The sequence below is a fragment of the Cetorhinus maximus genome, chromosome 20, assembly GCF_964194155.1.
Source record: "Cetorhinus maximus chromosome 20, sCetMax3.hap1.1, whole genome shotgun sequence".
In the NCBI taxonomy this organism is placed as follows: domain Eukaryota; kingdom Metazoa; phylum Chordata; class Chondrichthyes; order Lamniformes; family Cetorhinidae; genus Cetorhinus; species Cetorhinus maximus.
Genome location: NC_135898.1, coordinates 10,535,432 through 10,551,967, shown reverse-complemented (window position 1 = coordinate 10,551,967; position 16,536 = coordinate 10,535,432). Strand labels below are relative to the sequence as shown.

The window sequence follows — 16,536 nt, the reverse complement described above, 5'->3', positions numbered from 1 at the left end:
CGGAAAAAAAAACCGCCCGCCTGCCCCGCCCTGTTGCGCCTGCGCAAACACGCCCGCCCCCCGGGCGGGCCATCCGCACTGCGCCTGCCCGGCTCGTGCGTCCTGGTGGGGCGAGCTTTCCCGAGCGACTCAGCGATTGGCAGATCCGTTCAACCAATAAACGCAGAGCTACTGAGGTCGCGCCTGGTGATTGGTAAAGAGATGAACCAAGAGCCGAGGAGCTCCGGCCGGAAACCGCCTTTTGATTGGCGGGCGACTTGGACCAATAGAGGAAAGGACGTGATCAATCGCCGCATTATGATTGGACGGCCGTCCCCGGGCTCAACAAATCAGCTTGCGAGTTCTCGAACCTGGGGCTTGCGGCGTCAGGCCTGAAGCCTCGGCCTGGATTTTTGACGGTGGCCGGATGGCGGCGGGAGAGAGCTTCTCCGGCCTGGAGCGGTGAGTGCAGAAGGAGAGAGAACTTCTCCCCGGTCCTCTGGGTGATGGGGGGCTGAGACAGTGTCTGACCAAGTGTCCTCTCCCCTGAATCGGCGGCTTTAAGCCGCGGGCCCGGCGCCTGGGATCAGCAAAGGAGAGAGCCCCGAGTGAGGGTCTGGGGCCAGAGCCGGGCTTTCTCCTTTTAGCACTGACCCTTCGACCCCCCCGCCCTTTCCCCTTCTGACCTTCACTCCCCTACGCCCTGACCCTCATCCCTCCCATTCTCCCCTCCCCCCACTCCCTGTCGCAGTCCCCCTGCCCTCTTTCTGACCCGCCTCTGCTCTCTTTTACTCCCTTCCCTACCCCTCCCATAAGACCATAAGACATAGGAGCAGAAATTAGGCCATTCGGCCCATCGAGTCTGCTCCGCCATTCAATCATGGCTGAGAAGTTTCTCAACCCCATTCTCCTGCCTTCTCCCCGTAACCTTTGACCCCCTTACCAATCAAGAACCTATCTATCTCGGTCTTAAATACACTCAATGACCTGGCCTCCACAGCCTTCTGTGGCAATGAATTCCATAGATTCACCACTCTGGCTAAAGAAGTTTCTCCTCATCTCTGTTCTAAAAGGTCTTCCCTTTACTCTGAGGCTGTGCCCTCGGGTCCTAGTCTCTCCTACTAATGGAAACATCTTCCCCACGTCCACTCTATCCAGGCCTTTCAGTATTCTGTAAGTTTCAATCAGATCCCCACCCTCATCCTTCTAAACTCCATCGAGTATAGACCCAGAGTCCTCAAACGCTCCCATTTCCCTGCTCTCCCTTGCTGTGCTCTCACCCCCCCTAGCCTCTCCCCATTCTTGGGTTGCCAACCCATCTGGACTGAAAGATTAGTCTTCAGGGCAGCACTGTTGCAAACGATCCTGCTGTGAGGGTGGACTCTTTGGCTGATCTATTGGGGGTTGTAGTGGGTTCATTTATTGAAACCGTCAGGAATATGCCCACCCAGAGTTGGCAACCGACCCCGACTCCATAAGCTCTTATAGATTGTGCTACTGTTCAGTGAGATATGGTATTTCCTTGTGTATGATAGTACTGTCCTTGATTACCTTTGGCAGGAATTGTTGGGTTTGCTTTGCCACCGACCTTGACGATCGTTCTGCGGAATGGGTAAGCCCATGTCGATGTAAAGGATCCACAAAATGGATCCACCAGGCATGCCTACAACGATGGCTAGATGAGAAACAGAAGGGGAACAGCACAGGCCGGGTGGCATGTCCACAGTGCAATACTGAGTACTTGATAGTCTTCCCAAAGTTAGGTACGTATGAGGCTTTTATCTTTTTCTCGCAAGGTTGCAATGTTTTAAAAAATATCCTTCCAATCACTATGTATTTATCTGCCATTTTCATAATTTTCATCGGCTAAGCTACCTGCCCTCGAAGCCATTTTTGCTGGTTGAACCAAAAGCATTGAATCTCTCCAATAATGTGTCTTAGAGAAAAACAATCTTTCAACTGTACACATTAACAAACTTTTGTTACTTTTTCCTATCAGCAGCCACCAGTTGAGTAGTACATTCCCTATCACTTAAAAGTGGCACTTTGGTGTTAACACAATTTTCCCAGTATGGTTTGCACAGGACACTATATACAAAAAGCAAGGCTGTGACAGGGTTTCTATCTAGGGATCTTTGTGATTCAGCTGATTGTTCTGATCTTGAATTGCTTGTACAATATACAGAAGTAATTCAAGACCCCTTGATAGGGTTTAAGTTCTGTCCCAGAGTTTGAATGGTCTAAACTAACGCACTGGTGCACTGTTGAAGTTGTCGACCATTACAGGCAACCATGTTAAATAGAGGGACAGTCTACCTATTTGAATGATTCAACAGCAGCTTGCATTACATACTCCTTTTTATGGACATAAATGTCCCAAGACACTTCATAGTGCGCTGGTCACTGAGCCAAAGGAGGAGATATTAATAGAGGTGAGCTTGTTTAGAGAGCTGGGTGTGAGTGCAAGAATGGGAGTTGAAGAAGCAAAGTGATTGAGGGAGGGCTTCAAGTGTGGGAATGAATGAGTCAGGGATTGAGACTGCAATCGTATATCATGTTTTCCCAATGTTAACTGTTAAGGAAAACGTTATCAATTGTAGAATTGAGACTTGGGAAGTACCAGAAAGTGGAAAATAGCACTAGCACTCAACATAGTCGCATCAATAAAGAAGAGGTGAAAAAAAGAGCAAGAGAGAAAGATCTCTGATTCTGTCCAGTCTCGGGGAGGGGTTTGAGCCCTCGCAAGAAGGTTTAAAAACAGCACAACCAGTGTTGCTTTTAAAACAAAAAAGATGCATGTAAGAAGAAACGAGAGTATGGTGTACGTTTGCAATGGCTGTTTTTGAAAGTTCTTTTCTGATGTTGGTTATATGAATCTTTTCTTCAGGTCCAGTTGTGTACTCTTTGCATCAAGTTGACCGCATTCTGTCCAAAGCCAGCCCCTTTGCAGCAGCCAGCATCGTGGTCGGGACAGTGTACTGGTCGGCAGTGACGTACGGAGCAGTGACTGTAATGCAGGTTGGCACCTTCTGGCCCGTTTTGGCAAATCTATCAGTCATTGTTCTCCGGAGCCGAGAATTGTTACCCTACCACCCATTTCATATCAATAATTGTTAAATAAGACCCTACCTTTCCCACATGGAAGCCTTCTTCCTTGATAGCTCAGTTGGGAAAGGCACCCATTGTGTGGACCTGGAAGTTCATATTGTGTAAGCTAGTTGGAACTGGCAACTGCAGGTCACGTCGGTGCTCCTAGGCTATGGAAAAATCCACTTGGTGATGGATGTTGATTGTGATGCCAATCTGCTCCAATCAGTGCTATTAGTTAAGGTGTTGCAGCACCAAGTCCCTATTTCATTTGTAGACCATAAGACATAGGAGCAGAAATTAGGCCATTTGGCCCATCGAGTCTGCTCCGCCATTCAATCATGGCTGATAAGTTTCTCAACCCCATTCTCCGCCTTCTCCCCATAATCTTTGATCCCCTTACCAATCAAGAACCTATTTATCTCGGTCTTAAATACACTCAATGACCTGGCCTCCACAGCCTTCTGTGGCAATGAATTCCATAGATTCACCACTCTGGCTAAAGAAGTTTCTCCTCATCTCTGTTCTAAAAGGTCTTTCCTTTACTCTGAGGCTGTGCCATCGGGTCCTAGTCTCTCCTACTAATGGAAACATCTTCCCCACGTCCACTCTATCCAGGCCTTTCAGTATTCTGTAAGTTTCAATCAGATCCCCCCTCATCCTTCTAAACTCCATCGAGTATAGACCCAGTGTCCTCAAACGTTCCTCATATGTTAAGCTATTCATTCCTGGGATCATTCTCGTGAACCTCCTCTGGATCCTCTCCAGGGCCAGCACATCCTTCCTGAGATATGGGGCCCAAACTTTGACATAGTTTGCATTTTTTTTGTTCATTCATGGGATGTGGGCTTCGCTGGCTGGGCCAGCATTTATTGCCCATCCCTAATTGCCCTTGAGAAGGCGGTGGTGAGCTGCCTTCTTGAACTACTGCAGTCCATGTGGTGTAGGTACACCCAGAGTGCTTCAGGGGAGGAGTTCCAGGATTTTGACCTAGCAACAGTGCAGGAATGGTGATATATTTCAAACTTGGGATGGTGAGTGACTTGGAGGAGAACTTCCAGGTGGTGGTCTTCCCATCTATCTGCTGCCCGTATCTTCTGGATGGTAGTGGTCATGGGTTTGAAAGGTGCTGTCTAAGGTGCCTTGTTGAATTCCAGCAGTGCATTTTGTAGATGGTACACACTGCTTCCACTGTGCTTCGGTGATGGAGTGAATGTTTGTGGATGGGGTGCCAGTCAAGCAGGCTGCTTTGTCCTGGACAGTGTCAAGCTTCTTGAATGTTGTGGAAGCTGCACTCATCCTGTAGTCGTGTAGCAGCCTTAAGCCCAACTTCTTTTTTAAAAAGGATTTCGGTGTCGTATTGCTGATTCATGATGAAGATTTATCTGATTTTCAGACAACAATGTGAAAGCTGCACAAATATGCTCTGCTCTTGGCCTCATAACATAAACATAAGCAGGAAACCTGCATATCACCATCTTGCCTATGCAGTTGGTTGCAGTCCAGAAGCAAACGGGCAATTACTTCCACTTCCCCCACAGTGATGACTTGCCGAGATCAAAACTTTCTAGTGGATAAAAGTTAGAGATGCTGAACAAATTTTTGCGTGATTCATTCGTGTTGAGCTCTAGAAACAGGAAGGAAAAATCGTGTTTATGTTTGTGAACGTCAAGATGATCGAGGGTTGAGTCAGTAAACTCTCTGGGACCTAGGTTTGCGTCTCATCCAGATTAATGGGAGGAAATCCTCCACTGCCATCTGCAAGACTCGGCTTTGGACGGTGTCAGCCCAATGGACGGATCTCACAGCAGAAAAAACAACACTAAATTGTCAATTTGGTTCAGGTAGGCAACAGGATAGTTGGCCTTGAGAAGATGGGGAAGTGTAAATGGAGCTTGACTATGCATCTGACCATTCTTTTCCTGGCCTGGGAGCACTGTTGCCACATTGGGTGCTTGAAAGAGATACCTAGCTGGCATGACTATTTTCTTTTTGTGCCTTGTAACATGCTTCACATAGGGTGTCATCATACAAACATTGATGCTGAGCCAAAGGAAGAGGAGATAAGTCCAACGCACAATTTGCAAACTCTGCCATATGCAGGACAGGTGGTGCTTGAGGGGCTGGGCAGGTTTGGTGTTTGGAGGTTTGTGCGCTCTCTCTGATGCCTTGACTTTGCCTCTGCATGCTCTTGACAAAGTGTCTCTGTGTTTAGTGCCTTCCCAAATAAACATTTCCAATTTGGTCGCTCACAAGCCATGGACTCCCATGAGTTCGCGGGGATGTTTGATCTCTTGAGGGATGCTTTGAGATCATTCCTAAAATGTTTCCCCTGTTCTCCTGGGAGCTTCCTGCCATGACTGAAGTCCAAGTAGAACAGTTGCTTTGGAAATCTGGTGTCAGGCATACAAACGATGTGTCCCACCCAATGGAACTGGGTGGAGTGATTAGCTGTGCATGTGGACTTGGCAGGGAACGCAGCTGTTGGACCACCTTTCTTGCTACCAATTAGAGGATCTTGCAAAGGCACCACTGATGGTACACCTCCAGTGTTTTGAGTTACCTGTTGTAGGTTGTCCAAGTCTCCGAAGCACATGGGGATCACTGGCAGGAGAAGGAGAGATAGATGGTCTTGTATATATTTTTGTCAATACATTAGAAGCAGTTCAGAGAAGGTCTACTAGACTAAGTGGGTTGTCTTATGAGGAAAGGTTGGACAGGTTAGGGTTGTATCTACTACTAGAGTTTAGAAGAGTAAGAGGTGACTTGATTGAAACCTTTACAATCCTGAGGGGTCTTGACTGAGTGGATGTGGAGAGGATGATTCCTCTTGTGGGAGAATCTAGAATTTGGGGTCACTGTTTAGAAATAAGGGGTCGCTCCTTTAGGACAGATGAGGAGAAATTTTTTTCTCTCGAGGGTAGTTAGACTTTGGAGCACTGTTCCTCAAGAGGCGGTGGAAGCAGAGCTTTGACTATTTTCAAGGCACAGCGAGAAAGATCCTTGATTAACAAGGGGGTAGGCAGGAGGTTACAATCAGCTCAGCCATGATCTTATTGAATGCAGGAGCAGGCTTGACGTGCCAAGTATACTACTCCTGCTCAGAGGTCGGATGAGAACTGAAGGTTTCCAGGGGAAGGTGAGCTGGTTCATTGCACTGACCATCATGATCATTAGCCAAGAGAATGTTTCACCTTGTGGGGAAGAGCATAACTGAATGCTATCAATATAAGTTTGTCACCAATAAATCCAATAAGGAATTCAAAAGAAACTTCTTCATCCATTGAGTGCTGAGAATATTGAACTCGTTGCCACAGGCAGTGGTTGATGCATAGATGGATATTGTGGTAGATTTAGATCAAGAAAGATGGCAGGAGGCTCGAATGGAGTACAAACACCAGCACGAGCTGGTTCGGCTGAATTACCTGTTTCTGTGCCATTTATGTTATGTCATCCGATTTAAACAGTGTACAACACCGTTCAGTAACTTGGTCCACCTTGATCTCTCTGCAGGTTGTTGGACACAAGAAAGGTTTGGACCTAATGGAACGGGCAGACCCGCTCTTCCTGCTCATGGGGCTGCCCACCATTCCAGTGATGCTTATTCTGGCCAAGATGATCCGGTGGGAGGACTTTGTGCTTCGCATGTGGCGCAAGTACTCCAGCAAGCTACAGGTTCTGAGCAACATCTTCCCAGGTGAGACCCCAACCTCTTCCCATGTCACACTGCCCCCAGTGACCTGTCACCACAGACTGCAGGCCAAGAGATTTGAGATGATCCTTTTCAGCTTCTCCTTTCTCATTATCAACTAACAGATAATTAAGCCTGTTTCCGTCACAAAGCTATGTTTTGACCCCTCTGATTAAGATTGTTAAATTGTACCAAAATTAAATTTCCTTCCGCATTTTCAAATCTCATCACTGCCTTGCCCTTCCCCTTGTAACCTCTTTCAGCCCTGGATACCTCCGAAGTCTCTGTACTCCTCCAGTCCTGGCCACTTGAGGATCCTTGATTTTAATTATTCCATCATTGGTGGTCGTGTCTTCCGCTACCACAGCCCGAAGCTCTGTCATTACATCTGCGCATCTCTACCTCTCGTTTCCCCTTTTAAGATGCTCCTTAAAATCAACCTTTTCAGTCAGTCTGCTTTAATACCTGCTTAAGTGGCTTTGTATCAAATTTTGTTTGATAACCCTCCCGTGAAGCGCCTTAGAATGTTTTATTATCCTAAAGGTGCCATATAAATACCAATTGTTGATGTTGTGACTGGTGTTATTGATCTGTCTTCTCTGACTGTCTGTCTCGGTTTTTTTCTCCTGACTGTTTCTATCTGTCTCACTCACGATTCCAATCTTGCACTTACTGTCTCTCACTCTCTCTATTTGTTCATAACAATTGAGGATGCTTCAATTTTCTAACCACGCACTGCAAGTCTGCCTTCTGCTGAGATTGTTCATCTTTCTTATTACAGCACTACAGCTCAAGGTGTCAACTTGGACTGGAAGTGATAAATCAGTAAATTCCTCAGAGGTCCAGACAGATTTAATATTTAGATGGTTTAAAGCTACATTGAGAAACGAGCAATACAGTTGTCCCTCTAATGCACAGTGTGAGTGGGTGTGTCTGCGTCTCCCGCAGTTTGCGCACCATATGGATTGTGTTAATGTTTTTCCATTGTGCAGGTTTTGGATGCCCCATTCCTCGTGTACCAGCTGACACCAGCCATCAGACTGATCACATGTCCGTATCTCGCATTCTGTGTGGTGCACTCGTTTTTCCCACAATCTCCAGCATGGTCGGCAAGCTCATATTCAGCGGTGTGAACTCCAACCTGCAGCGAACTATCTTGGTGAGTATGTGTGCTGATTGCCTGATTTTTCTCCCTTCCTGTCCCTAAGCTGCTGGCTGTTGCTGGGGCATTGATCTTGACCGTTGTGCAGTCATCAGCAAACATTCCTGCTTATGACCTTATGATGGAGGGAAGGTCATTGATGAAGCAGCTGAAGATGTTTGGGCCTTGGTCACCATCCTGAGGAACTCATACTCCAACAACTACAATCAATATGTCTGTATGAGCAAGACCTGGACAACATTCATGCTTGAGCTGATAAGTGGCAAGCAACATTCTCAGCACACAAGTGCCAGGCAATGACTATCTCCAATAAGAGAGAATCTAACCATCTCCCTATGATATTCAATGGCATTACCATCACTGAACTGGACCAGCCATATAAATATTGTGGCTACAAGAGCAGGTCAGAGGCTCGGAATCCTGTGACGAGTAACTCATCTGACTCCCCAAAGCCTGTCCACCATCTACAAGGCACAAGTCAGGAGTGTGATGGAATACTTCCCATTTGCCTGGATGAGGGCAGTTCCAACAACACTGAAGAAGCTGGACAACATAGAAGATAAAGGAGCCTGCTTGATTGTCACCCCATTTACCACCTTAAATATTCACTCCCTTCAACACCAATGCACAGTGGCAGCAGTGTTTACCATCTGCAGGGTGCACTGCAAGAACTCAACAAGGCTTTTTCAGCAGCACCTTCTTAATCTGTGACCGTTACCATCTCTAAGGACAAGGGCAGCAGACGCATGAGAACACCACCTCGTCCAAGCTATACATCATCCTGACTTGGAACTATATCGCTGTTCTTTCACTTTCACTATGTCAAAATCCTGGAACTCCCTCCCTAGAACAGCCCTGTGGATGTGCCTCCAGCTCATGAACTACAACAGTTCAAGAAGGCAGCTCACCTTCCTCAAAGGCAATTGGGGATGGGAAATCAATGCTGGCCTGGCCAGAGATGCCCTAATCCCTTGAATGAATAAGTCTTTTTAAAAAAAATCATCCACTGCTTTCACTCGTGATCTTGACTGAGGTCGATTTTAAGGCTTTGGGTTTATTTACTGCGTTTAGAACTCACCTTGGTAGTATCTTTACTGTTGGTGTGAGTCATCCAAGCCCAACTTGAACGTGTAATCTAAGTTTATGCGATGTGGGCGGTTCTGGCCTTCAGCTCAAAACTTAAACCACGGCTTCAACTGGATTTTCCACTCCAGAGATCTCATCGTATTACTGGAAGGAGCGCACATGACTCTCTCGATTGCTGTCCAACATTCTTTCCATAACCAACACCACCAAAAATAGATGAGCTGGTCATTTCACCTTTCTGCTGCCGTGTTCGTGAACAAAGCAATACATTCCCTGGGAATGCTCTTGAATTCATCCTGAAGAATGCGATTTGGCACAAAATGAATGCAAGTGTTTTAGATTGTGAATTTCACTTTTTTAAAAAAAAAGACCGGTACAGAGTAACTCGAATGTTGTAAGTTTTTAAGGAGAAAAAGCATCAGGCCCATTGCGTGAATCCACTGATTTGCTTCAATTGAAATTTAGTTCTGTCCAGCTCTAGGCACCCCACTTCAGGAAGGACGTGAAGGCATGAGAGAGGGTGCGGGAAAGATTCACTGATTGCAGGGATGAGTCATCCAAGCTCAACTTGAGCACTTTAAAAATTTCCTTCAGGGGATGTGGCCTTTGCTGGCAAGGCCAGCATTTATTGCCCATCCCTAACTGCCCTTGAACTGAGTGGTTAGCCAGGCAGTTAAGTCAACCACATGATTGTGGATTTGGAGTCATATGTAGGCCAGACCAAGTAAGGATGACAGATTTCCTTTCTGAAAGGACATTGGTGAACCAGCTGGTAATTGATGATAGTTTCATGGTTACCACGACTGAGACTAAATTTATATTCCCGATTATTGATGGCATTTAAATCCTGCCAGTTGCCATGGTGGGATTTGAACCCATGTCTGCAGAGGATGAAAATACTGCAGATGCTGGAAATCTGGAATTAAAAAAAGAAAATGCTGGAAAAACTCAGGTTAGGAAGCACCTGTGGAGAGAGAAAAACAGAATTAATATTTTGAGTCCATATGATTCATCTTCAGAGCTGCTGAGATTTTCCAGAATTTTCTGTTTTTGTTACTTAGAGTATTAGCCTGGTCCTCTAGATTACTGGTGTCCATGTATCAGTAATTACACTGCACAGCAATTACATTGTTAAAGACAATTGCTAGTTAAACAGGTGATGGGCATTGGTTCTCCCAGAAAAAGAGTATAAATAGATACAGCTAAAACTCTGGGGTGAGGTGTCAGCTGTGGCTCAGTTCATAGCACCCTCACCTTTGAGTCAGAAGGTTGTGGGTTCATGTCCCACTCCCGGAAAAAAAAAGTCAAGAACTGTGAATGTACTTGAAAGAGTTAAAACTCTGGGGTGGGAAATACTTGGAAGTCTGTTACACTGAAGAGTTGCCTTATGACTAAACCAACTTGTGGAAAAAGACTAACTTTGGACTTGTTACTCACAATAAGTTCTTGTCGTGAAAGAACTCACTCTGTGACATTACTACTACGCCATCATCTCCCCCCTGACCTATGCTTATGCTAAGTGAGTTGCACAAGGTAGGAGGTCCTGGCCTTTCAGTTAAACCCTTAAACCATGATTTAAACTGGATTTTCCGTTCCAAAGTTCTTATAGTATTAGTGAAGGAGAGCACGTGGTTCTCTTACACGGATAGATTGGAGAAGCGGGGATTGTTCTCCTTTGAGAGGAGATTTGATAGAGCTGTCCATATTCACTATATCGACAAGTGCCTGATATTCTGGGGAGAACCACAAGTGGTTGATGGAGCTGCTGAACAATTCTGCTGCTGGCATTTGTGACTAAGAAGCAAGCTATGCCAGCATTGTGCCTCAAACGCCTCTGAACTCAGACTGAGACTGAACTGAGACCATGCACTGTGCCAGCACTTAAAATCTCCTTCAAGTAATGGCCTGGCACAGAGAAAAGAGAGGTGGAAACTGAGTCCCTATTTTGTGGGCTTTTCCACATTTCATCTTGTGAGTAACAAAGGCTGGGAGTGGGGGAAAGGACACAAGGTCACTCTCAAGTAACAGTGCATAAGCAATTGGAGCGCGAGTTTATACAGCTCCCTCAACTTGCACCACCATACAGTACGATCATGGCTGACCTGATATGCTCTGCTCATGTCCATTATCCTGCATGCTCCCCATATCCCTTGATTGCTTTAGTTTCCAAAAATCTTATCAATCTCTGCCTTGAGTCTATTTAATAATTGTCCAGATTAGCCTTCTGGACAAAATTCACAACCCCGTGAGTGTGGCGTTTCGCCTTCTATGAGTCCTATCCAACCCCTTATCCTGACACTGCCTCCAAGATACAGACGTTGTAACCAAGGGAACCAGTGTCTCACCACAGAATCCTGTCAAGCACTTTATACATTTCAATGAGTTCACCTCAATTTAAGAGAATACATGTTTGTTGTACTCATCTCTCCTTATCGAATAACCCCTTCACCCCAGTAATCAATCTAGTGAGCCTTGGTTGCAGGGCTCTAAGGCAAGTATATCGGTACATCAGTTGCATTCTAACCAAAGCCTTATTTAATTGCGGCTAGACTTCATTCTCTTAGACTCCAACCCCTTTGCAATAAAGTGACTACTGCTGGAAAGTGGGGATGTTGGGCTCACTTGCAATGACCTAGCAGTAAATATCTTGCTAATGCGCGCAGCCTGTTCTCCAGGAACGGCCACTTGGGGTGAGGGTGTTGTTCCATTCAGTGCCTACACTTAGGAGGAGTTGGGGATCAGAGAATAAGGAAAAGCCAAGTTAAGTTTTCTTTGCCTTCTGATGGCAAACCTGTTTTTAAGTTCATCCGAGGTTAATTTGAATATGGTCCTCAATAACTAGCATCTCCTGGGGATCTCTGTATTCCTGGCCCAATAGTATATTGCTTAAGTAATGAAAGAAAAATTAATGTTACATCAGCTTAAAAAGTGTCTCAAAGATCCAGGTCGGCTTCAGCCACAGAATATCAATCCAGGGTGAAAGGAATTCAGTATTCTCATGTGGTTTTGATGAGGCAAATGGAAGGGGAGGGAAACTGTTTTCACTGATCAGTTAGTAGGTAACTAGGAAGCCATCAACAGAGCGATGAAGGGGGAGGTAAGGTGAAAATTGTTCGCGTGTGGGATGTCTGGCCAGTAATAGCACCGGAAGCAGAACCTATAATGGCTATTACAGGGGCTGTGGAAAAATATTTGGAAAGAAAAATGACCTAAGCTGTTGGGCAAGGCAACAGAATGGAATGTGCAGAGATTGTTCCGAGTGTCAGCACAGGCATAGTGGGCTGAATGACTTCATTCTGTGCTGTAAAATCCTCTAATTCTCATGAATATTTTGGTTGAGGTAGCAGAGGGTCGCCTGGGACCTCAGGAGCTCCACTAGCATTATAAGTGAAGGAAAGTTGAGCAGAAAGGTGCAATTGTGGTACATTTCACTTGCCAATTGGCTTGCTCTGCATGTTCTGTTTCAATTTGTGTCTCCCCCTTTGTTTTTTAGGGCGGGATTGCCTTCGTTGCTATCAAAGGGGCTTTGAAGGTTTACTTCAGACAGCAGCAATATCTCATCCAAGCAAACCGCCGGATTCTAAACTATCCTGAGCGGGAAGAGGAGCAAGAAGAGTTGCAGGCAGGCTACGAGGACTCTGGGAGTGACTAAAGCAGTGACAGAGGGAATGATCAGCTGAGATATGAACAGGTGCTGTGCTGAGATGGACTGTTTTCTGTTACTACTCTCTGGCCCGCTGGAATTGGCACTTGACATAATCCCACTTGGGGCCACCAGCACATTCCCAGACAGCCAAACGCTGGCTTCGAATCCAGCCCCAGTTGTGCTTATCCAACTCCCATCAGATTTTTTTTTTTAAACCTCGACTGAATATGTACTCTCGTTTTCAGTTGTTATCCTATTCTGTCATGAGTTTTACTGCTTCGTTAATTTGTTTCTTTACATTTGAAACCACTGCCACTCGTAATTTTTTGCTAGAGACCACTATCCCAAGCAGTACCTTGCTTCAGACTTGAGAGAGGGAATGTTGCACCCTGGCATGGTAGGTTATGGTTCTGCGTTTGCCACACACACACGTACAGCTTCCATATGGGGACCGGGCACGTCCACGCCACAGGTGATCATTTTTTTTAACAGGACACACCGTTGTACTGTATTCGCGCCCTTTCAGTGGCTGTATCAAAGCTGGGGACAACCTGTGTTCGCAATAGCATTCTCATGCCTTTTGCTAGAGAGGAGATGGCACTCGATCTCAGCTCACTGAGGAGCCGACGGCTGGGCGTCCAATAAAGGGGTGCATGAGGAGCGGCAGATTTGCCAGCAGTGAGGTGTGTGCGGGGTCTCGTGTGATTTCCCCAGACCTAGTAATCAGTTAAGGACCCACAGCTAACAATTCTTTTGCCAGATCCCGCAATATTTCGGGCCATAAGGAAGGATAGAAATGTAGCGACCAGTTCAAGTCGATGTTTAACTGGAGTTTGACAAGCTTTTGCCCTGCGGAGAGAGTTTTCTATGCTCATTGCATGTGGCTGAAAAAAAAAAGCACATCAAAATAAGTGACTTCATTTTATAAATATGTATTTAAAAGTAGGATATTTTAGATTAGATTTTTTTTTTTACCCACAGGAAATAATTTATTTTTAATGGATCTGGCTTTTCTCCCTGCAGTGGTAACCACCATAATTGCTCTTAAATTTGCATTTTACTTTCCTATTTATGCAAAGCTATTTGGAATAATTAAGCTGGAAAAGAAAAACAGGGATTCTATAAGTTTAATTTAATAAAAGTGCCAGCTCTGAATTGTTGCTTTATTGTCATTCTGGTGAATTCCAGTCAGCCAGAGGGAGTCTTGCCATCTGGGCTATTTCTAAACCCTCTGGTTTTTCAGGGCTTCTAATTACTTTTATTTTGCTTTATTTCTGTGCACAATGCTCCCTCCAACCCCCATCCCCTCATACAGGCTGTTGTGCCAGCCTGAGTGTTGTTGAGTGACACAAGGAGCAATGGAGTGCTTGCTCTTTGGTCTGGCAGAATGACCAGGCCTGTTATGCTCTCTGTAGCCTCCTATTCTGCTCCCAAACTGGCTGAATGCAGGGACAGAACCAGAACGTCTGTCGCAGTGGCACCGGGGAAGTGAATGGACATGGAACGATGCAAAGGTGAGAGATGTGCACGTCCAACCCTCCCAAGATATCTGTGCTTCTCCTAATTCTGGCCTTTTTCATATCCCTTTGGTGATTGTGCTTTCAGCTGCCAAGGGCCTACCCTCTGGAATTCATTCCCGAAACCGCTCCTGCTCTGGTTCTTTTTTTTAAAGAGGCTCCTTAAAACTTACCCCTCTTTTACCAAGCTTATGCTCATCTGTCTTAATATCATCTTCTGTGGCTCAATGTCAGAGTTTGCTTCATGTTACTGTGGGACGTGTTACTACACACAAGGTGCTATTAACAAAAGCAAGTTGATGTTGCTGTATGTCAATGGTACAATTCGCCTTCCTTGTAGCTACAATGTCTTCTTTCTATTAAACCTGGGAAACTTCAAGTCAGCAGGGCTATCGTTTGGTGGGATTGTTCCACACTCCTCAACGTTAATATGATAGTGATCTTTTGGTTTGTGAATATTGATTTTTTCAAAGCTTGTGATGCTGAAATACTCTTTTCGTTTAATGCCCACCATTACCTATCGGGTCCTAAAAACAGCATAAATCTGTGGAACCTTCAGCCCAGAGTTGGAACATGGGAAATGGATGAAGTGCCTATTATCCGGTGACACTCTGCTGGAAACTGAACACAGGTGGAAATTGATCAGCGAAAAGATTGAGCTTGGGTATGGTGTGACCAGACATCTTACTCACCTGTCAAGGCTTGCAGGACCAGTGTGGTCATTTGAGCTTAATTTACTATTTGTCTGAAGGAGATCAAACCTGCAAACTCACCAAGGATCTCACCAAAGACTGCATTGTCTGCCCTTACTATGTTTCCTCCTCCCAGCTGCAAGCTTAATTCGAATTCGATGATGTGTTGCACAACTCATGAGATGAGCTTCAAGCTCCATGTTCTTTCTATGGCCAAGAGCTTAATTTGACATGTGGTACATTGCCTGCCTCTGTCTTTACAAAGCACCACCTTTGAAATGCTTGTCACAGAAGTGTTACAGAGCAGGAGAGGCCCATCGGCCCATCGTGTCTGCACTGGCTCTCCGAATGAGCGATTCACTTAGTGCCATTCTCCTGCCTTCCCCCCATAGCCCTACACATTCTTCATTTTCAAATAACAATCTAATTTCCCTCTGAGTGCTTCAGTTGAACCTGCCTTCACCACACTCTGTCTCAGGCAGTGCATTCCAAAATCTAATCACTCGCTGAGTGAATAAGTTTTTCCTCCTGTCGCTTTCGCTGCTTTTACCAATCACTTGAAATCTGTGCCTTCTCAAGTGGCAACAGTTTCTCCGTATCTACTTTGTCCAGACCCCTCCTGAGTTTGAATACCTCTCAACGTTTACCTTATAATTTTCTTTCTCCATCTCCGATCTGCACCCCCCCCCCACCCACCCCAAGCTGCACTCCCCACAATCAGCAGCTCATTACAGGATTCACCACCCATGTCAGATCGCATAATAAGTCTCACTCATTCAAACCTCTGTTCTTGCTGACCCTCCTGCCCTCGATGCCTTTTACTTTCCCCAAATGTGTTGCATTTAAAATCTTAATTTACAAATGCCGTTGCCTCATCCCACTCGACGCCTCCAGCCTCCTTCAGTTCCGACAAGCAGTGCGTCCCACTGCCTCTCACAGCTCAGAGTTCTTTTCATCTGTTCCCCTTTTAGAAGGTTCACTAGGTTGATCCCGGGGATGGAGGGATTTTCTTATGAGGAGAGGTTGAGTAGGTTGGGCCTGTCCTCATTGGAGTTTAGGAGAATGAGAGGTGAGCTTATTGAAACATATAAGATTCTTGGGGGGCTTGACAGTGTAGATGCTGAGAGGTTGTTTCCCCTGGTGGGAGAGTCTAGGACCTGAGGGCACAATCTCAGAGTAAGGAGGCACCCATTTAAGATGGAGATGAGGAGGAATTTCTTCTCTTGAGGGTGGTGAATCTGTGGAATTCTTTACCGCAGAGGGTTGTGGAGGCTGGGTCATTATGTACCTTCAAGGCTGAGACAGACAGATTTTTAATCAATAAGAGAATCAAGGGCTATGGGGAAGAGGCAGGAAAGTGGAGTTGAGGATTATCAGATCAGCCATGATCTCATTGAATGGCGGAGCAGACTCGATGGCCCGAATGGCCTACTTCTGTTCCTACATCTTATGGTCTTTCCAACCCACTGTCGGCAGCAGAGCCTTCAATCCTCAAAGCCTGATCCTCTGGCAGTCCCTTCCTCTTACTACCTCTTCCTTCACCTGCATATCCCCATCAAACACTCATTTTTCAACCATCCTAAATCTCTGCTGCCCCACACTAAGTGCTGCTCACTCATCCCACCTATTGTTCTTGACCTGCTTTGGCTCCTGGTTCCTTCAAAACCCAGGTTAAA

The 16,536-nt window shown here is 45.8% G+C and overlaps 1 protein-coding gene across 1 annotated transcript; it reads left to right on the top strand.

Annotated features, from left to right (window-relative positions):
* The first annotated feature begins 287 nt into the window (after positions 1-287).
* LOC144694840 (E3 ubiquitin-protein ligase MARCHF5-like) lies at positions 288-14,551 on the top strand. Its single transcript, XM_078565468.1, has 6 exons — positions 288-441; positions 1,540-1,742; positions 2,867-2,997; positions 6,580-6,763; positions 7,750-7,916; positions 12,499-14,551. The coding sequence occupies exons 1-6, from the start codon at positions 407-409 to the stop codon at positions 12,655-12,657; spliced, it is 879 nt and encodes a 292-aa protein (XP_078421594.1). The 5' UTR covers positions 288-406; the 3' UTR covers positions 12,658-14,551.
* The last annotated feature ends 1,985 nt before the right edge of the window (positions 14,552-16,536 follow it).

Bases quoted from the DNA above. Each gene is read 5' to 3' on its own strand.
- LOC144694840 (XM_078565468.1), top strand. From the start codon at position 407: ATGGCGGCGGGAGAGAGCTTCTCCGGCCTGGAGCG. The intron at 442-1,539 runs GTGAGTGCAGAA...TACCTTTGGCAG, and splicing joins AGCTTCTCCGGCCTGGAGCG to GAATTGTTGGGTTTGCTTTG. The intron at 6,764-7,749 runs GTGAGACCCCAA...TCCATTGTGCAG, and splicing joins TCTGAGCAACATCTTCCCAG to GTTTTGGATGCCCCATTCCT.